Genomic DNA, 21,011 nt, shown 5'->3' with positions numbered 1-21,011 from the left:
ATGGTAAATATCAATAAACATAACCCATATAATCAGAAAGTTTCTGGGGGGGTCCTCCATCATTTTTAAAAATTATAAATTCGGGCTCTGAGAGTCAAACGTTCAAGAACCACTGGTCTAGATAACGGCCAAGCCCACCTTTCTTCCATTAAAGAGGGCCACTTAGCCGGACGAGGAAGCCATTGGTCTTCCCTACTGCCAGTCAAGCTATTTTTCTCCCGCCTACTCTAAAGGCGAAGGGCGGCCCCAGAAAGATCTTCAAACGGCGTGACGTCATCCTTTGCCGACGACCAGCAAGCGAGACGACGCGAGTGAGGACTGAGAGGGGTAGGAATGAAATCTCAATTCGAAGTGAAATTAATGGCGGGGGGGGAGTGGGGGGGGGGAAGTCTCTGGGTATCTGAAAGTTATTATTCAGGGAGGAAAAATGTGTCAATAGAGGACGGAAAGGAGCTCGGAGGTGAAAGGTGGATAATTGCAGGTAACAGCCAGGAAGAAAAAGAGAGAGGATTCATGGTTGTCTTGCCCGTAAAAGCTTTTGCTGAGTCAAATGAAGGCGCTGGGGAGAGTATGGAAGAAGTAAAATGTATTATCACTCGTGAGGAGTTGGTATCGTCAGTTTGAATAAGTCATGGTGTGATGTGCTGCTATATTGTTTCAAAGGAGGTGGGATAAAATCTTAGAGGAGAGAAGGGCAAATCTTCCCTTGCCTGATTTCCTTCTACAGGTAGTTGTTGACTTACCACAGTTTATTTAGTGACCAAAGTAACAACGGCACTGAAAAAGTGGCTTATGACCGTTTTTCACATTTACAACCATTGCAGCATCCCCACGGTCACATGATCAAAATTCAGATGTCTGGCATCTAGTTCATATGTATGACGATTGCAGTGTCCTGGGGTCATGTGATCACCTTTGGTGATCTTCTGACAAGCAAAGTCAGTGGGGAAGCCAGATTCATTTAACAACTATGTTACTAACTTAATAACTGCAGTGTTTCACTTAATAACTGTGGCTAGAAAGGTCATAAAGTGGGGCAAAATTCACTTAAAAATGTTTCACTTAGCACAGTGGTTCTCAACCTTTCTAATGCCGCGACCCCATAATACAGTTCCCCATGTTGTGGTGAACCCCAACCACTTATACATCACCGGGTACCAGGGGCATGGCCAAAGAAAAGGGGGAAAAAATGATGGACAGCCTTGTTTGACGACCCCTGTGAAATGGTCATTCGACCCCAAATGGGGTCCCGACCCACAGGTTGAGAACCACTGACTTAGCAACAGAAATTTTGGACTCAATTGTGGTCGTAAGTCGAGGACTACCTGTATACATTTGCTTGTTTCTATACATTTAAAAAGGAAGGTGTGGAGGAAAATTCCATTCCCTTCATCAGGATATCGCTTTTGTTCTAAGTTTAGAGTTTGCTTTGCTTTATATGTAAACAGGCTGCTGAATTAGTAGAAGTGCGGCTGTGATACTTTAAAGCAGGGGTTAGCAACCTGCAGATGACATTTGGCCTGCCACCCAAAATATTTGATCCCAAAGAAATATTGTATCCACTTGGCTCATGACTGCAGCCTGAGAATTTGCAGCACATAGAAACATGTCTCCATGGTTCGGGGCCCTATGCAGAAAAAAGCTGATGACCTCTTATTAAAGCATATATAGCTTTAATATAGCTATAAAAAAGTATATAGCTAATTTAAATAAAACTGTTCCCTTTATTGGATTTTATAAGGATTTCCTACCCAGATTAAAATGTACATCTTATTAAACTCAAATCTTTTGTATGCTGACTGATCCATACATTCCTTGCATTCTGCTACATTTCTTGCTTTTGAGGCTTTGCTTTTCAAAAAAAAATGGAATGGGGGGAGGCAATATACAGTTTAATATAAAGCCAAAAGATGAAGCAAAAATAAAGCGTAATATACAGTGCTGTCAAATAAATGTGAAAAAAAATGGGCAGTAGTATAATTCAGCGTATTAGCTTTCTTATATCTGGATGTGTTACAATAGACAAATCGAAATGAAGGAACCTACATTGTTCCTGATGTGATAGTGAAGTTAAGGGAAGAAGTACTTTGCTTAATTGCTGCATGGCAATCTGACATTATATAAAATCCAGCAGTTTTAAAAATATGCCAAACAAATGAGGAAATCATGAGGGTTTGTAACACCAAAGATTTACCAGAGATTATTTTAAATATAAAAAATATGGCAGAGTGCTGGCTGGAATGAGAATCAAGGAACCATTTTGATGGTGTTATTAGAGGGAATACAGTTTGTGAGAAGCCACACACAGAAGCTGTTTTCATGGAAGAAAAGCAACAAGTTAAACAAAAGGAAAAATTTGAAAAGGGGAGATGATATAGAATGAATGGGGAATAAGAAAGAAAACATTTGGGGAACATTAGAGGTAGTCCTCGAGTTATGACCACTATTGAGCTCAAAATTTCTGCTGCTAAATGAGACAGTGGTAAAGTGAGCTTTGCCCCATTTGATGACCTTTCTTGCCACAGTTGTTAATTGAATCACTGCAGTTAAGGTAATAACCTGGTTGTTAAGTGAATCTGGCTTCCCCATTGACTTGGCTTGCCAGAAGGTTGCAAAAAGTGATCACACGATCCTGGGCACTGCAACCATCATACATATGAGTCGGTTGCCAAGCGTCTGGATTTTGAACACGTGACCATGGGGATGCTGAAACAGTCATAAGTATGAAAATGGTCACGAGTCCCTTTTTTCAGTGCCGTTGTAACTTTGGACGGTCTCTAAACGAAGTGTTGTAAGTCTAGGCCAGGAGTAGGCAACCTTGGCTCTTTTATGACTCGTGGACTTCAACTCCCAGAATTCCTGAGCCAGCCATGCTGAGGGGAAAGGGAGAGGTTTCCAAGCTGAGCCATGGTGCTCAGGAATTCTGGGAGTTGAAGTCCACAAGTCAAAAAAGAGCCAAGGTTGCCTACCCCTGGTCTAGGACTACCTGTACAGCTAAATGAGCAAAAGTCAATAGAGCGGTTGTATACGTACTCGACCTTAAGCCTTCTTCGTCCTTTCTCTCCAGCCCTATGAAGCGGAAGCACCAGCTCCTCTCTGATACTTTCAAGGCCAAGAAGCGACGGCAGGCTCTCGGATCCGAGTCTTCAGGGCAGGGTGAGAAAGAGTGAAATGCTTTGCACAAAATACCTGATGGGGCAGGTTAATGAAAAAGGATGGAGTTTCTAAATGGAGTCAGAGGGAGTCTTTATGGAAGTGCAAAGCAGTGGGATGTCTATAGGATTCTTAGTCATCCAGATGATAGTTATCCCAAAGATGCTTTTTCACGAGGCAATTGGACAATCTTGTTTTTCTTTGAAAGTCGTTTCGCTTCTCATCCAAGAAGCTTCTTCAGCTCTGACTGGATTTCAACAGTTCCAAGAAGGCTCTACATCCATTTGAACTACTCAGGTGACCCTGGAGACACAGATAAGCCTCTGGGTAGCTTTAACGACTTGCTAAAAGAATGCAAAGGACCAGCTGTCTGCAGGAGTATAAATCTTTCCCTTCCCCACCACTCAGTCAGAGCTGAAGAAGTTTCTTGGATGAGAAGCGAAATGTCTTCAAAAAAAAACAAGAAAGTCCAGTTGCCTCATGAAAAAACATCTTTGGGCTAAGCCAGTGATGGTGAACCTTTTAGACACCGAGTGCCCAAACACCCTCCCTGCTCACCCCTGCTCCACCGCCTGCTCCCTGCTCACCCGCAGGGCCACCTACTGCCTCCGTGTCCCACCGCAGCAGATCACTCAGGCGGCCCTGCAGTCCCATGGCAGCCACGCCCTCTGCCCGTGCCCCACAGCATCTGTGCAAGATGGGTCGCGAGGGCAGAGTCTTGGCCCAGCTGCCATGTCTTTGGCTGCGCTACGCTGCTCTGCGTGCGCCGCACCCAGGGCGACTCTCTGGGGAGGCTGCCGGTGAGGGGGCCGCGGGGGGAGGCAGGGCTGGGGCGACGGCACGCGTGCCCACAGACAGGGCTCTGCATGCCGCCTCTGGCAGACGTGCCATGGATTTGCCACCACTGGGCTGAGCAGTGGGACTTCTCCGTTCTTATCTGCGGTTCCTTTTCTTAGAGGGCCCTGCAGCAGTCGAAGCGGCTCTTCAGAAATTGGTATCCCTCTTCCCTCGGAAGGTATTTGAAGATTCCCTGCCGCCTTTAATTTTGAAGCATCAGATCTACAGTCTTGTCAAAGATCGTACGGTTGTGGACAGGTATCTGGTAAGTACTACTTCTCCCTGGCTGGGATACAGCAACATCAGCAACGATGTAACACAGCCAAGACGGTGGTCACAGCAGCCCAAATGAAGCCCCAGTCACTGTGTGTAGCTATCACACGCACGTACAAAAGAGATGAGATTTTGATTGCATTGTTGCAAAGTGATGAAGTATAGGTAGTCCTTGACTTACAACAGCACTGAGCTCCAGCTTTTCCTCCTCCACAACCTTTCCTACTCTATCTTAGCATTTGCTTTTCTAAGCTAAAACTCTGGGTGGGGCGAAACTGCCTCTGGATGTCAGCATATTGTTCAAAATACCAAGGTGTGGCTCAGTTAGCACAGGCAGCTGCAACACCGGTTTGGATGCTTGTGAGTAAAGTTGCGACCGAATTTATGAATGCATGAGGGAAGTGGGGGTGGGAAGCACTTCGGCCTAGCTGGAGCTGCTTTTTTCCAAAGAGCAGACAGCAGTTCCAACCCTCCATAGTCATAGAAACAGTTAAAAGGTTATTCAATAGTCCTGCTTCTATGACAGGGGTAGGCAACCTTGGCTCTTTTATGACTCCTGGACTTCAACTCCCAGAATTCCTGAGCCAGGATGGCTCAGCTTGGAAACCTCTCCCTTTCCCCTCAGCATGACTGGCTCAGGAATTCTGGGAGTTGAAATCCATAAAAGAGCCAAGGTTGCCTACCCCTGTTCTAGAAGTTACCTCAATAAGGGGAAATCTGTGATAGAATGTAGACTGGAATCCCAAGAGGGAGGGAGTGCATTCCAGAGAAGCAAGAGAAAACACAGTTCAGATAGTTTGTGTGAGAGAAAGAGGGTGAAGACGGCTCCTCCCTCATAGGCAGTCCTCGACTTACATCCATTCATTTAATGACCATTCAAAGTTGCAACGGCACTGAAAACAGTGACTTACCATTTTTCACACTTGCTACTGTTGCATTCCCCCCTCCCCCCAAATGATCAAAATTCAATGTTTGGCAAGTGGTTCATATTTAGGACCGTTGGAGTGTCCCGGGGTCAAAAGGTTTGCGCTCTTTTAATAAGCAAAGTCAATGGGGAAGCCAGATTTCACTTAACTACTAGTGTTACTACGTAACTGTTACTAGTAACTGTGAGAGGGATCTTTGAGTCCTAGTGGACAGTCACTAGTCAAATATGAGCCAGCAATGTGCTGCAGCTGCCAAAAAAGCAAAAGTGCTAGGCTGCATCAACAGAGGGATAGAATCAAGATCACGCGAAGTGTTAATACCACTTTACAATGCCTTGGTAAGGCCACACTTGGAATACTGCATCCAGTTTTAGTCACCACGATGTAAAAAAGATGTTGAGACTCTAGAAAGAGTACAGAGAAGAGCAACTAAGATGATTAGGGGACTGGAGGCTAAAGCATATAAGGAACGGTTGCTGGAATTGGGTATGTCTAGTTTAATGAAGGACGAGGGGGGACATGATAGCTGTGTTCCAATATCTCAGGGGCTGCCATAAAGAAGAGGGAGTCAAGCTATTTTCCAAAACGCCTGAAGGCAGGACAAGAAACAACGGATGGAAACTAATCAAGGAGAGAAGCAACCTAGAACTAAGGAGAAACTTCCTGACAGTTAGAACAATTCACCAGTGGAACAACCTGCCTCCAGAAACAGTGAATGCTCCAACACTGGAAGTTTTTAAGAAGAGACTGGACAGCCATTTCTCTGAAATGGTATACGGTTTCCTGCCTGAGCAGGGGGTTGGACTAGAAGGCCTCCAAGATCCCTTCCAATTCTATCATCATCATCATCATCATCATCTTAACAGCTCTAGTGATTCACTTGACAACCATGGCAAGAAAGGTCATAAAATGGAGCACAGCTCACTTAACAACTGTCTTGCTTACCCACAGAAATTTGGGGCTCAATTGTGGTCGTAAGTCAGGGACTACCTGTAGTTTCCAGGCTTTATGGGGGTAGTAGCTCATTTTAGTTTTGAAAGATTTTATATTTAAGTGAGGAACAATAAAAAGATCTTCTTGGAAGAATCTCAATATATCTGTTCTGATACTGGGAGCCTGATAAAACCAGAGAGATTCATATCCAAATTGCACGTAAACTTTGGGAAGAATGTAATCGCATTCAAGATAGGCAGTTCTGGAATTACCATTGTCCCTTGCAAAGAGTAAATCTTTATCCAGATTCAGTTTCAGTGCAATACTATTCATTCAGCTATATCTGATTGCAAGATCTGGGTGTCACTTACATCGAAATAGTAGCTATGGCTGAATCTCCTGATGATCTCCCCTAGTAATTTCATATGTATATTAAAAACCATATGTCAAGCCCCTGGGCTCGACACGAACAGGTGGGGGGAAGGAACGGAGCAGCCAGCCGACATCCGTGCGCCGACCCCGTGTGCCGCCTGACTTCCGAGGACCAGCTGGGCGTCGGCAAGGCCTCCTCACACCGCAGCCGCCTCTCCCCTGTTACCGGGCACCGGGGGGTTCCCGAAAGCCAGCTGGGCGTTGGAGGCGAGCCAGCTGGGCATCGGAGAGGCCGCCTCACATCGCGGCCACCTCTCCCTTGTTACCGGCCGCCGGGGGAATCCCAAAACCTAGCTGGGCGTCGGAGAGGCCACCTCTCACCGCGGCCACCTCTCCTGTATTGCTGGCGGCCGGGGGAGGATGCCGGTTGCCGCGTGAAGTTACTAATCCCCAGAGGGGCCATCTGACGCCTTCACATGTGGAGCCATGCCAGCGGCAGGGGAAGAAGCTGGACAATGACCGGTTGACAGATAGGACAGCAGGTCCTGCGGAGGCCATGTGGCTGCACTGATGCATCCGGAGGGGGGGGGGAGTCAGAAATTGAACTGTACCTGCATGGACCGGATGCTGGCTTGTTGATTGGGGTGGGGTTGAAGGGCGGGGCACATCTATGTAAGGCACTGGGAGCAAGCCACTCCCAGTGCTGACTTTCATTCTTGCTGGTCACTTTGTTCCTGTGTTTCTGGAGTTTGTTGGCAGCAGACAGAGGACATTTGACACCATAGATAGAATGGAATAGAATAGATAGAATGGAATACTGAAGGACACCGTATCCTAAATCCCGTTTTCAGGAACCTCTCCCCCTAAGAGAAAGGGATGGAAGAACTGAAAAGCTATGTCCCTGTTTCCAGCTCTCTCACGCAATCCAGAAGATACCAGGGTGATGGCACCAAAAGGAGTTAAGCGTCAAGAAGAACAGAGAAAATCGTATTACTTTTGTTAACTCCAAAACAAAGGTCATCCATCAGGGTGACCACGCCAATCTCCGTCCCATTTCTTGCTCAGAAGTTTGAGTTGTATCCAGATGATCTGCTTCCTTCAAGACTGCCTGTTGTCTCTTGCCGCCTTACACAACCGTGATAGATTAGAGATTGGACTGTAACTGCACCTTGGGGGGGGAGAAATCTAAGGCAGGCTTCTTAAGAAGAGGTCTAATAATTCCCTTATATAAACAAGGAAAGAGGGGGCAGTGGCTCAGTGATTAAAGACCCTGGGCTTATCAACTGGAAAGCTAACAGCCTGGGTTTAAGACCCGAGCACTGCATGACGGGGTGAGTTCCCATTACTTGCCTCAGCTTCTTCCTCCCTAGCAGTTTGAAAGTATGCAAACACGAATAGATAAATAGGTATCACTTCAATGGGAGAATAGCAGTGTTCCTTTGGCGTACAGCCATGCTGGCCATATGCCCATGGAAGTGTCTTCAGACAATCTGGTTCCCTCAGCTAAGAAATTAACCCTAGACTCGGAAATGATTAGATCTTTACCTTTATAAACAAGAAAGCATCCTCCCTAGCCTCCCAAGGTGTTAGCTAAGGCATCTCCATTTGTCTCCTAACCAGAAACCCCAAACCAAGTTGGACTTGCATTCAATGGATAAGCAACCAGTTCAGGTCCTTGGGTATCATGGGTTGAACCTAATCCACTCTGATCAAGAAAAGTTTCTAAACATCTCCATAGTTAACTCAAGTTCAAAAGTTGGTCACCGTGATGTAAAAAAGATGTTGAGACTCTAGAAAGAGTACAAAGAAGAGCAACAAAGATGATTAAGGGACTGGAGGCTAAAACATACAAGGAACGGTTGCTGGAATTGGGTATGTCTAGTTTAACGAAGAGAAGGACGAGGGGGGACATGATAGCCGTGCTCCAATATCTCAGGGGCTGCCACAAAGAAGAGGGAGTCAAACTATTCTCCAAAGCACCTGAGGGCAAGACAAAAAGCAATGGATGGAAACTGATCAAGGAGAGAAACAACCTAGAACTAAGATGAAACTTCCTGACAGTTAGAACAATGAACCAATGGAACAACCTGCCTCCAGAAGCGGCGAATGCTCCAACACTGGAAATTTTTAAGAAGAGACTGGACAGCCATTTGTCCAAAATGGTATAAGGTTTCCTGCCTGAGCAGGGGGTTGGACTAGATGACGTCCAAGGTCCCTTCCAACTTCATTACTATTATTATTGGTATCCAGACTGTCCCAAATAGCAGAGACTTTTTTTCCCACAAAAAAAATTCCAGAAATCATTACAAGTTTCTGAGGGTTAGATATCTGGAAAAGAAGATGGGGCTATGACTCAGACGCCTCCCAACTCCAGGACAACTCAGCAGGCTTGGAGATGCGGTGTGTGTGTGTGGAGAACACTCTACTTCTTTGTTGCATGTATCACCCCACAAGACAATTCATTAGATTCAGGTCCACCTCCTTCTCCACCTGCCAATTCAGCCTAGAAGGGAGAGAAGTGGGACTCCCAGATAAGCAGTTCTTAGCTTTCTAATATAGTGAAGGAAAACTAACTTTAATTGACGATTGCCCTTTCCCTCACTCACTTTCAGTATCCCAGTGAAATAAAAGCTTTGAAGATATTCGTCTTCAAGAAGGGGCCTATTTCTTCTAGAAAAAGGAAAGATACCCAAACTATTTTTATCACAATAGTGCAGTGCTTCCCAAACTTGACAATTTTAAGGCATGAGGACTTCAACTCCCAGAATTCCACAGCCAGCAATGCTGGCTGTGGAATTCTGGGAGTTGAAGTCCACATGCCTTAAAATTGTCAAGTTTGGGAAACACTGCAATAGTGGATTTCACACTAAACCAATTCAGTTAAAAAAACCAGGAACCACAACTGCAGCGTATTCTAGGTTTGCTTAGTTTTAACTTTCCTTTTTTATATATTTATATATAACTCTTGTCATGCAAGCCAGGCCATTTAGTTCAGTGTATTGGGACTCTTAAAAAAAGGAAGAACTGGGCACGTTTGTTGTGTGTCTCACCTAGAAGACAGGTTTAGTTTGATTTAGTTTCTGATGACTATAGACCAGACATGTCAAACACAAGGCCCGGGGGCCGGATGCGGCCCACGAAGTGGTTTCATGTGGCCTGCGAAGCCATCCTGGAAACAGTGAGGGAACGGCCCCCACTGCCTTGGCCCTGGCCCAGGCTGGCCGGGAGCCAATGTACAATTTTGTGGTGGCCCTCTATGGTGAAACGCATTCAGTCTTAGCTCCACAAGGCCGTCTGGAAACAGTGAGGAACCAGCCCCTGCTGCATCAGCCCTACCCCCTGGGTGCATGCTGGGGAAGTGTCACCCTTTGTGAGGACTGAAGAAATGGGCCATGCCTTGGCGCTTGCCCAGGTCCCATCCCCTTCTGCCAGAGACTCTCAGATCTGTCCCACTCCTGCCCAGGCCCCCACAGGCACCCTTGACACGAAAGATGTAGAGCTGGCCATGCCCATCCAGTAGGCCACACCCACTCCATCCATGCCCACCCAGTAGGCCACACCCACCCTGGCCACACACACACACACTCAGGGCAACTGCAATGCTGATGCGGCCCTCAATGAAATTGAGTTTGACACCCCTGCTGTAGATCATTGCTATTCCTCCCTGTTATGTTAGCCGATGCAGGGGGGGGGTCTTCTAAAAACACGTTTTATGTTCCATTTTGCCTCTTCCTCAAAATTTACATGCCCATACCTGCTTCTGGAAATGAATTGAGAAACTCTTTTCTCTCTATAGAGCCAGCTGAAAAATGAAGGCCGGATCCGAATGTTTCAGCACAGCTTTGAAGCGGATTTCTTTGTGGTGGCCTTTATGGACAGCTACATAGCTAAGGTTTGCTTCTGCCAAAGAGGTGTGTGGACGGAGCAAACAAACAGAAGGGCCAGCAGGCTGGCGATGACTCTCTTTATTTATTATTTTTGTTGCCTCAGGTGCAGGAGTTTATAACGGGGAAGGAGTTTGCCAGGACAGTGAAGAAGTTTTTAGATTCGGTCCTTACCGCCTGCCCTGACATCAGTTTTGACAAGAAGAGGATGTTGAGAGACTTTGGCTTTAGTGACACAGAAATCACGTAAGCGGACAATTTGCCTGCTGGTCCATAACTATTTTTTTCCCCTCCTCCTTTCACTGTTTGCCCTGCCGGCTTTCTCTCCAAATTAAGCTCACTCATTAATTGTGTGTCTGTTGGTTGGGGAGTTCTGGGAGTTGAAGTCCACACATCTTAAAGTTCCCAAGGTCAAGAAACACTGCTCTAGGTGGGTTTTGCTTGTGATTTAAAGACAGATAAGCCTCTCTGCTTTCTGAGAATGCATGTGCATGCTACAACAGGCTGGAAGAACGTAAATCTCACAGGATCAGGTCATAATCTTGTCTCATTCAGCATCCTGTTTCCCACAGTGGCTAACTAGATACATTGGGATGCCCGTTGACAACTCAAACAAGGATCGTCATCTTCTGTACAGGGAGTTGATTTAGTGGCCACAACTGAGCCCAGAATTTCTATTACTAAGGAAGATAGTTATTGAGTTTTGCCCCATTTTACAACCTGTCTTGCTACAGTTGTTAAGTGAATGGCTGCATTGTTAAGTTAGTAACACAGCTGTTAAGTGAACCTGGCCTCCCCCCTCCCCCCTTGACTTTGCTTGTCTGGGAAAGCAGAAAGCTTTAGTCCACAAATCAGCCGTACGGAATGGAGTAATCCCAATGGGCCTTTCCTTTTTTTCCGTTTCTGCCTTTTCTTCAGGCAGCTGGTGAATGCTGGGGTCTTGACTGTTCGCGATGCAGGGAGCTGGTGGCTGGCCGTGCCTGGAGCAGGCCGCTTCATCAAATGCTTCATCAAAGGTGCGTTCGTTTCACAGATTGTGCTAAGCTATAGTTGTAATGTGTTGGGTAAACTCATACGTGATGCTAAGACGCAAATACTAATCACATTATCACTCCAAGCCTGTGTCTCTTGAAAGCTGCACGATTTCACTAGATTAAGCGAATTCTTAATTTGGGACCCAGATTGTCGGGGGTGCAATATGCAGACTCTGTAAACCAGGGGTCTTCAATCCTGGCCCTTTGATGACTTGTGGACTTCAACTCCCAGAATTCCTCCGCCAGGCATGCCTGGCAGAGGAATTCTGGGAGTTGAAGTCCACAAGTCATCAAAGGGCCAGGTTTGAAGACCCCTGCTGTAAACCATTTAGAGAGGGCTGTAAAGCACTGTGAGGCGGTATATAAGTCTATTATATACTATACTAGTGCTATTGCTATTCTGAATTTGCATCCCCAATCCCAAGCAGATAGATAGATAGATAGATAGATAGATAGATAGATAGATAGATAGATAGATAGATAGATAGATACCGGTCTGATTGATTGCACCTTGGCATTTTTGACTGCTATCCTGCAGTTCTACTTTTTTATAATCACGTTTGCCTTGCAGCCCCCCAGCTAGGGCCGTTAAGCAGGCTCAAGTTGCTACTGTGATACATTACAAATTCAGATTTATTTTTGCTGACAAAGAGTTAAAGAATTAAGTGGCTGCAAGGCAAAGGTGATTATAAAAAAGTAGAACTGCAGTATAGCAGTCAAAAATGGCAAGGTGCAATCAATCGGACTGGTCTGTCTGAAAAACTTTCTGTATATACTCCCTTAACTTGGCTGACAAAGAGGGGAGGAGAGCCGGTGACCTGGTGGTTAATACAACTGCCTAGCATGTAGGCTGCCTAGGTTCAAATCCCATAAAGGGTGTGGCTAGCTGATAAGAGCATAATGAGCTCGAAATAGCTATTCTAGTCTCCCACTTAATTCTTTAATTTTTTGTCAGCAAAAAGAAATCTGAATATAGAAGATGACGAATGGGACTTCATCGAAACGTCGCCAAGACACTTCCAGTTTTACGTGGGAGAAAACCCGAATAACCAAACCTACCTACCTACCTACATACATACATACATATATATATATTATCTTGAGTGCTATTTGATACACCCTGTCGACCCAAATATGGGAGAAAGAAATCTTTTGCCTTGTATCAGCTCAAACTAGAGCCATCCACAGGCATGTCAGTCACAACTGCGACATCGTATATATTTCTAAAATTTGGATTGCTAGCAAAGAATTAAAGGAGAACTGGAATAGCTATTTCGAACTCTTTAATTCTGGTTGATAAGAACTAAAGAGTTTGAAATAGCTATTCCAGTTCTCCTTTAATTCTTTGCTAGCAATCCAAATTTTAGAAATACACACACACACACACACACACATATATACATATACATATATATTTACTTTTAAACTCTTGGGACCATTATAATTTAGAGTAGCTCTTTCATTTTGGGGTCAGTTTTTGCAAACAGAATCAACTCGGCTACAAAAAAACTCAACCCTGTTCTCCACTACCTTGCTCAGTGCAGAATGTCCAGTCCTAAATTCCAACCTTAGCACTGGAACGTTCCTGAACGGAGCTGCTCGCTGACCTTTCTTTTCTTCCTAGGAAGGAAAGCTATCTTGGGTATGATCCAGAAGTCCAAATACAAGGAAGTGCTACTGTCCGATTTGCAGAGTCGTCAAGCACCAAGTGCTGTGAAACTGGGCCTTCCCTATCATATTCACGATATCATTGGAGCCCAGCTGGTTGACTGGTAAGATTCCTGTGTCTTCTCTTGTCTCCATTCCCTCATGTACACAGGTGGTCCTCGACTTGCGACCGCAACTGAGCCCAAAATTTGTGTTGTTCAGTGAGACATTTGTTAAGTGAGTTTCGCCTCATTTTACAACCTTTTTTGCCCCGGCTGCTAAGTGAATCCCTGCAGCTGTTTAGTTAATAGCATGGTTTTTAAGGGAAACCGCCTTCCCCATTGGCAAAAGGGGATTGCATGACCCTGGGACAGTGCAACCGTCATAAAGACGAGTCAGTTGCCAAGCGTCGGAATTTCGATCCTGTGACCAGGGGGATGCTGCAAGGTCGTAAGTGTGAAAAACAATCAGAAGTCACTTTTTTCAGTGCCATCATAACTTGGAACAGTCACTAAATGAACTGTTGTAGATCGACTACCTGTACTACTTCCAGGAACGTACAGACTTTGGATTTTTGATCTTCCCGGAAACCAATTAAAATGGTTTCCTCTTTCCCTTCCAAACAACCCAAATGGGAATACTGATCCAGTATAACAGTGTGGATTTCAACTCCCAGAACTCCCGAGGCAGCGTTCTGGGAGTTAAAGTCTAAACGTCTTAAAGTTGCCAAGGTTGAGAAATCCTGGTTTAGACATAGCTGCACATTTTAACAAGGGGATCAATGGGTTAAACATTCCAGCAGAGTTTCAAAAGCCCATGCATGTATCTCTCTACCATTGTTAAACTCTACATTCCTCTCGAAAAATGTTTTCCAAGAATCTGAGAATGTCTTTACAGATAAGGGGACTGGAGACTAAAACATATAAGGAACGGTTGCTAGAATTGGGTATGTCTAGTTTAACGAAGAGAAGGACAAGGGGGGACATGATAGCTGTGTTCCAATATCTCAGGGGCTGCCATAAAGAAGAGGGAATTAAGCTATTCTCCAAAGCGCCTGAAGGCAGGACAAGAAGCAACGGGTGGAAACTAAGCAAGGAGAGAAGCAACCTAGAACTAAGGAGAAACTTCCTGACAGTGAGAACAATTAATCAGTGGAACAGCCTGCCTCCAGAAGCAGTAAATGCTCCAACACTGGAAGTTTTTAAGAAGAGACTGGACAGCCATTTGTCCGAAATGGTGTAGGGTTTCCTGCCTGAGCAGGGGGTTGGACTAGATGACCTCCAAGGTCCCTTCCAACTTTACTACTACTACTACTACTACTACTACTACTACTACTATTATTATTATTATTATTATTATTATTATTATAAAATTGTGAAGTTTGGAAGCCCCATCTTCTGATATCTAATCTGTCCTTGGGCCCTGAAGATTACTCCTAGATATCTGCCTACCGGGTTCACTTTAAATATCCCGTGTCTTCCACCAATTTTGAAATAGCATTCTCTCGTCTTACCATCTCGTTGAGGAATTCTGAGAGTTGAATTAGCTCCGTTCTGGAGAGTTGAAATATAACATAACTATGGAGATTTCAGCTAGGAAGCCTCACTTTTCAAATGTTGCTTTGGTACGTACAGAAGAGCATTGTTGCAAACCACTCCTCAGTTTCCTGACTGTACTGGGGGCGGGGGGCGGGGGGGGAGAGGAATTATCACCCGACAGCTTTAAAGATTAAATAATTGCCTTGTTCCATCAAACATGTGGTGAACGTCAGCTATTGAGAAGCAGAAAATATGTATGCAGAAGTGTTGACTTACAACGGTTCATTTAGTGCAGCGGTTCTCAACCTTTGTGTGACGGCGACCCCCGTCACACGGGCGCGCATGCGCGGCGGCGCCCCCATGCAGGGCGCGCATGCGCGGCGGCGCCCCCTGAGGGGGAAAAATGGCAGATCGCGTTGTTTGGCGATCCCCGTAAAATGGTCGTTCGACCCCAAATGGGGTCGCGACCCGTAGGTTGAGAACCGCTGGTTTAGTGAGTGTTCAAAGTTACAACTGCACTGAAAAAAGTGACTCATGACCATTTTTCACACTTAACAAGCGTTGCAGCATCCCCGTGGTCACATGACTTACATTCGGATGCTTGGCAAATGGTTCACACTTACGACGGTTGCAGTGTCCCGGGGTCACGTGATCACTTTTTGCAGCCTTCTCACAAGCAAAGTCCATGTGGAAGCCAGATTCACTTAACAGCTGTGTGACTAATTGACTGCAGAGATTCCCTTAACATCTGTGGCAAGAAAGGTCGTAAAATAGGGCAAAACTCACTTCACAAATCTCTCACTTAGCAACATAAATTTTGTGGTCGTAAGTCGAGGACTACCAGTATTTCTTTTCATACTGTTTCATGCAGCCTGGCTATATTCTTTTTTCCCCGCTTTTAATTTTGATGAGCTCTTTCTCGTTCTCTCTAGTGTGCTGACAACGTCCGGGACTCTCCTGCGACTAGCAGATGATTAAAAACATTCCGTTTCGCCATCAAGCAGAGAATTGTGCCCAAAATAAGACTAAATAGACCAAAATCTGCCTTGGTTTTTCTCACCTTGGGACTGAGGGTCTTTTGCCTGAGAAACTAGCATTCATGGGACCAGAAGAAACTTTTGCCTAGCAAAGTAACCTTAATTAATCTAGAAATTGCATTTAATATAGGAGCTCCTTGTAGGGAACCATCTTGGATGGATCTGGAATACCCAAATTAATGGTCCCCTGGATGGGGCTGAGCTGAGAGTAAAATAAAATGACGCAGTCTTTGTCCATGAATTGCAGAGGCTGAAGTAAGCTGAAAATACTCATAGCTAGATATGCTCCCTAGTCCATGGGTGGGGAACTTTGGCTCTTTTATGACTCGTGGACTTCAAGTCCCAGAATTCCTGAGCCAGCCATGCTGAGGGGACAGGGAGAGGTTTCCAAGCTGAGCCATGCTGGCTCAGGAATTCTGGGAGTTGAAGTCCATGAGTCATAAAAGAGCCAAGGTTGCCTACCCCTGCACTAGTAAATTAGTGCATTCCTTGAGCACAATGTCAAGTATTTATTCTGTATACCTTGAGAATTGCATTAAGTATGAATTTGTTACTTGTTGCAAAAAAAAAAAATAAAGAAATTTGGAAAGTGTCTTTCAATGGAATTAAAACCCCAAAGGGTGTGCTTGTCCTTTATTCCCTTCACACTCATGTTTTAGGAATATAGACGATTATTTTTATGGAGGGTTTGTTTTTTTTTCCAATTCAGAGATGCATTTCGGATTACAGGTAATCCTCGACTTACAACCATTCATTTAGTGACTGTTCAAAGTTACAACATCGCTGAAAAAAGTGACTTCATGACTGTTGCAACATCCCCATGGTCATGTGATCAAAATTTGGATGCCTGGCAAACAGTTTGTATTTATGACCATTGCTGTGTCCCAAGGTCATGTGATCCCCTTTTGTGACTTCTTGATGAGCTAAGTCGATGGGGAAGCCAGATTCACTAACTTAACAACTGCAGTGATTCACTTAACAACAGTGGCAAGGAAAGTCGTAAAATGGGGCAAAATTCACTGAACAACTGTCTCACTAAAAATTTTGGGCTCAGTTGTAGTCCTAAGTCGAGCAGTACCTGTACACTTTGGTTCTAGCTTGTTAAAGAGAAACTTCCTAACCAGTGGAACAGCTTGCCACCAGAAATTGTGGGCGCTCCATCACTGGAGATTTTTAAGAAGAAGCTAGACAGTCACTTGTCTGAGATAATATAGGTTCTCCTGCTTCAACAGGGGGCTGGACTAGAAGACCTCCAAGGTCCCTTCCAGTTCTATTCTATTCTATTCTATTCTATTCTATTCTATTCTATTCTATTCTTTCTATTCTATTCTACTGTATTCTGTTCTATTCTGTTGTTCTGTTCTACTGTACTGTACTCTGTTCTACTCTACTCTATATATTCTATTCTATTCTATTCTATTCTACTGTATTCTGTTCTGTTCTACTGTACTGTACTGTACTCTGTTCTACTCTATACTATTCTATTCTATTCATGATTATTCTCCCTTTCTAAAAGGATCTAAGGACTTATTTGCCTTTTGTGATACAGGAAACTGCCTTATATTAGACACTAAAGAGTAAATGCTTGTTCTTCTCTTTTTGTCAGTGCGAAATTAAGAATTACCGTTATTACTATTGCTCAAGCACTGCTTCCACTGAGTCACGTGTATTATGCTAATGTTCATTTTTTCCCATCTGGAGAGATCATTTTGAACAATCTTCGTCGTTTTTAAGCTGTCCCCACCCTAAGCGATTTACTACAATCTAGAAATTTAACCCTCTTTGCTCATTCCTAGCCCGTGTTTTTATGAAATAATTAGAAAATGTCACTTTTTTAAAAGATTTTTCGGAAGGCTCTTTAAAAATTGCTATTTAGTGCTGTGTTATTGTTTACTCTTTAACCTCAATGATCTATAAGGGGGAATCTTTGTACATATGCTGGACTGCTTAGTTTCATTATTGATATATCCCCCCATAAGTCAGGTAATTTATCTTGAATGCATGCTGATCAAACATCTGTTTTTCAAAACAGGATATTAATATCACCAAAGAGGATCTGCCTTCTGCCCAAACCATTATGCCACCTTCTCCAAATAGCTGAACCACCCCTTCCTCCTCTTTCTTTTAGTACTGACAGCCAAAAAAGTCCTTTTGTTAATTATTATTTTCCTTGCAAGTTCTTTTTATGTTGTAGGGGTCAGCTTATTATCTAACTCTAGGGCAGGGGTAGGCAACCTTGGCTCTTTTATGACTTGTGGACTTCAACTCCCAGAATTCCTGAGCCAGCTTGGAATTCTGGGAGTTGAAGTCCACAAGTCATAAAAGAGCCAAGGTTGCCTACCCCTGCTCTAGGGCATACAAGCAATACCAAGGGAATCATATTAACCATATTAACTAACGGGTTCAGTATCACACAATCTGCAGGATGACAGACATTTCAAAACTCCTAAATGGAGCTCACCAAACCGCCTTTGCAGTATAGTTGGCCAAAATCACACAGGTCTCTAAATCTCTTAAATAGTAGGAGGTTCCTGCCATATATTTTAATGTTTTATTTTTGGGCCACCAAGCACATTTTGGGTGCATGGAGTTCCAGGTTTCAGGACTTTTAACATCTTTAGTGATGGATGGAAGTGCGCTACACCAGATGGTTCAGGTGTGCAACTTGGGGTGGAATAGGGCAGGGCTTTTCAACCAGTGGTACGGGTACCACCTGTGGTACATTGGCACCTGGCAGGTGGTACGTGACCATCTCAGAAAAGTGGTAGTGGGGGAAGGGAATGAGTTGAACCAGTGGCAGCACCGCATAAGCCTGAGCGAGAGATGGCTGGAGCTGCAGGGCTGTCAGGGCTCAGCGGAAGCACCAGGATCAGCGCCAGGCTCCAGCTGGAACTCGGCGCTGATCCTGGTGTTCTGCTGAGCCCCGAAGAAGCACCAATCAGCTGGAATGTTGCAGCATTTCCAGGGTCTTGTGATTTACATTCAGATGCTTGGCAACTGATTCATATTTATGACGGTCACAGTGTCCCAGGGTCATGTGAAATGACCAAAACTGCTGCAACCACCCAGCAGACAGAGGGAATAAAAACCAGATACCCTCCACCCCACCCCCGCTGCCAATCCTCAACAGAAATGCTCACAACAATGAAAACCTCGGACAGGAGGAAGGGGACCGCCAGATGGGCAGGCAGGCGTCTTGCTCGGCTGTGGCTTGGGGGCCACTTTTTTCAGTGCCATTGTAACTTTGAACAGTCACTAAGCGAACTGTTGTAAGTCAAGGACTACCTGTACTTCATCACTTTTTTCCTTTTTTTTCTTTTTGGTCATCAGGTTTTTGACACCTTGCTAGGCGACTGTTGGTATTCGGATATTGCCATATCCTAAAAGTGGTACAAAGGGTGAAAAGGTTGAAAAGCCCTGGAATAGGGTGTCTGGACTTGTGACTCCTGCTCAATGAATGGCTAGGAGAGCCTTTGTGCAATTTTGTGTTGTGCCATGTTGCCATGTTTCCTGGATCAGGAGTCCCTGACCTCATTCATTGAAGTCCTGGTCATCTCCAGTTGGACTACTGCAATGCGTTCTGCACAAGGCTACCCTTCTAGAATTATCCAGAAACTTCATCTGGTACAGAAGGCAGCCGTGTGGGCAATTTTTGAGGCCCCGATGGTGGCCCATGTTACACTGCCATTCCGTATGTAATGGATGGAAACTAATCAAGGAGAGAAGCAACCTAGAACTAAGGAGAAATTTCCTGACAGTTAGAACAATTAACTGGTGGAACAACTTGCCTCCGGAAGCAGTGAACGCTCCAACACTGGAAGTTTTTAAGAAGAGATTGGGACAGCCATTTGTCTGAAATGGTCCCTGAGCAGGGAGTTGGACTAGAAGACCTCCAAGGACCCTTCCAACTCTTGTTATTCTGTTCTGTTCTGTGAGCTGCACTGGTTGCCATTTTGCTTCCAGGTTCAATTCACAGTTTTGTTGATCAATTGTGAAGCACTTGATAGCATGGCATTATTTGAGAAACCATCTCATCCCGCTGGGATTAAACTGCCCCACCCAGGCCAGAAGAGGCATGCTGCAGGCTGCATTGGTCAAGGAATTTCAGCTGGCGCGGTCCAGGGGACAGGTATTTTCTGCCTTGACGCCCACCCCCTGAAACATCATGCCTCTCGAAGTGAGATCCACAGCCATCTTCTGGGACTTCCAAAAGGGCTTGAAAGAGCCAACTCTGCCAACTGGCTTGGGGTCCAAATGGGGAAGCCACAACTTGGAGGTGGTTAATGGATTAGAGTCAGATTCCACGTCCTCCCCATATGCCCTTTGCTCCCTCCTTCCATTTTGCTTAATTGACATTTTAATGACATTTTAAATTTATGGTTTTATTTATTGTTTTAAGTGTTTCCGTGGCATTTTATGGTAAGGCGCCCAGAGTTGTCTCAGTGAGATAGTTTATAAAATAAATAAATAAATAAAATATTTGTGCCTCGATTTGACATTTGCTATAGTGCTTAATAAATGACTCTCTCTTTTTGCTTTCATGTGTGTGTGTGTGTGTGTGTGTGTGTGTGTGTGTGTGTGTGTGTGTATGTATGTGTGTGTATTTCCTTGTACTCAAGTGTTGGGAGAGAAGAATGCTATTGGGTACTTGTTAGCGAAATCCCAAATGAGATATATGTTTGTTGCCTAATCAGACTGTTATTAGTTGCTAGCTTTATCCTCAAGGAGGCAAAGAGGAAGAGTAAAAGGAAAGTTCTTTGAAGTCCTTGAGAATATAACTACCACCACCCTGACTACACAACTAACAAGAATTTCCTTTGGGGTTTCACAAACAATTACAAAAAAAAGTGAGTCATGTTTTGGCTACGACAAAACTTAAATAACTATAACAGAATAACAGAATTGGAAGGAATCTTGGAGTCCATGGAGATTCTCAGTGATCCAAGTCATAGTTGTGCCAAAGATGCTTTTTCACGAGGCAACTGGACTTCCTTATTGTTCTTTGAAGACGTTTTGCTTCTTGGATGAGAAGCGAAACATCTTCAAAGAAAAACATGAAAACCCAATTGCCTCGTGAAAAAACATCTTTGGGACAAGGGACCTTGGAGGTCATCTAGTCCAACCCCTTGCTCAGGCAGGAAACCCTATACCACAGGTCAGCAACCTGCGGCTCCGGAGCCGCATGCGGCTCTTTGAGCCTCCCCTTTGGCTCCCAGCCTCCTCTGCCTTTGCACAGAGAGACAGAGACAAAGAGAGGCAATTGTGCTTCCCTGCTTCTCTCTCTCTCTCTCTCTCTCTCTCTCTCTCTCTCTCTCTCTCTCTCTCTCTCTCTCTCTCTCTCTGTGTGTGTGTCTGTGTGTCTGTGTGTGTATGTGTA

At 44.7% G+C, this 21,011-nt stretch overlaps 1 protein-coding gene across 1 annotated transcript; it reads left to right on the top strand.

Moving 5' to 3' along the window:
* The first annotated feature begins 246 nt into the window (after positions 1–246).
* On the top strand, positions 247–16,252 carry STK19 (serine/threonine kinase 19). The gene is made up of 8 exons (XM_039346361.1): positions 247–327; positions 3,068–3,156; positions 4,110–4,255; positions 10,291–10,386; positions 10,485–10,624; positions 11,297–11,394; positions 13,037–13,184; positions 15,530–16,252. The coding sequence occupies exons 2-8, from the start codon at positions 3,072–3,074 to the stop codon at positions 15,573–15,575; spliced, it is 759 nt and encodes a 252-aa protein (XP_039202295.1). The 5' UTR covers positions 247–327; positions 3,068–3,071; the 3' UTR covers positions 15,576–16,252.
* The last annotated feature ends 4,759 nt before the right edge of the window (positions 16,253–21,011 follow it).

This window comes from Crotalus tigris, unplaced genomic scaffold, assembly GCF_016545835.1.
Source record: "Crotalus tigris isolate CLP2741 ecotype Arizona unplaced genomic scaffold, ASM1654583v1 scf7180000017989.1554031673:749699, whole genome shotgun sequence".
NCBI lineage: Eukaryota > Metazoa > Chordata > Lepidosauria > Squamata > Viperidae > Crotalus > Crotalus tigris.
Note: the sequence above shows the minus strand (reverse complement) of the source record. Positions and strands in the feature narration are given on the sequence as shown.

Excerpts from the sequence above, each read along its gene's own strand:
- STK19 (XM_039346361.1), top strand. The coding sequence starts at position 3,072 with ATGAAGCGGAAGCACCAGCTCCTCTCTGATACTTTCAAGGCCAAGAAG. Across the intron at positions 3,157-4,109 it reads ATCCGAGTCTTCAGGGCAGG|AGGGCCCTGCAGCAGTCGAA; the intron begins GTGAGAAAGAGT and ends TCCTTTTCTTAG. Across the intron at positions 11,395-13,036 it reads CATCAAATGCTTCATCAAAG|GAAGGAAAGCTATCTTGGGT; the intron begins GTGCGTTCGTTT and ends TTTTCTTCCTAG.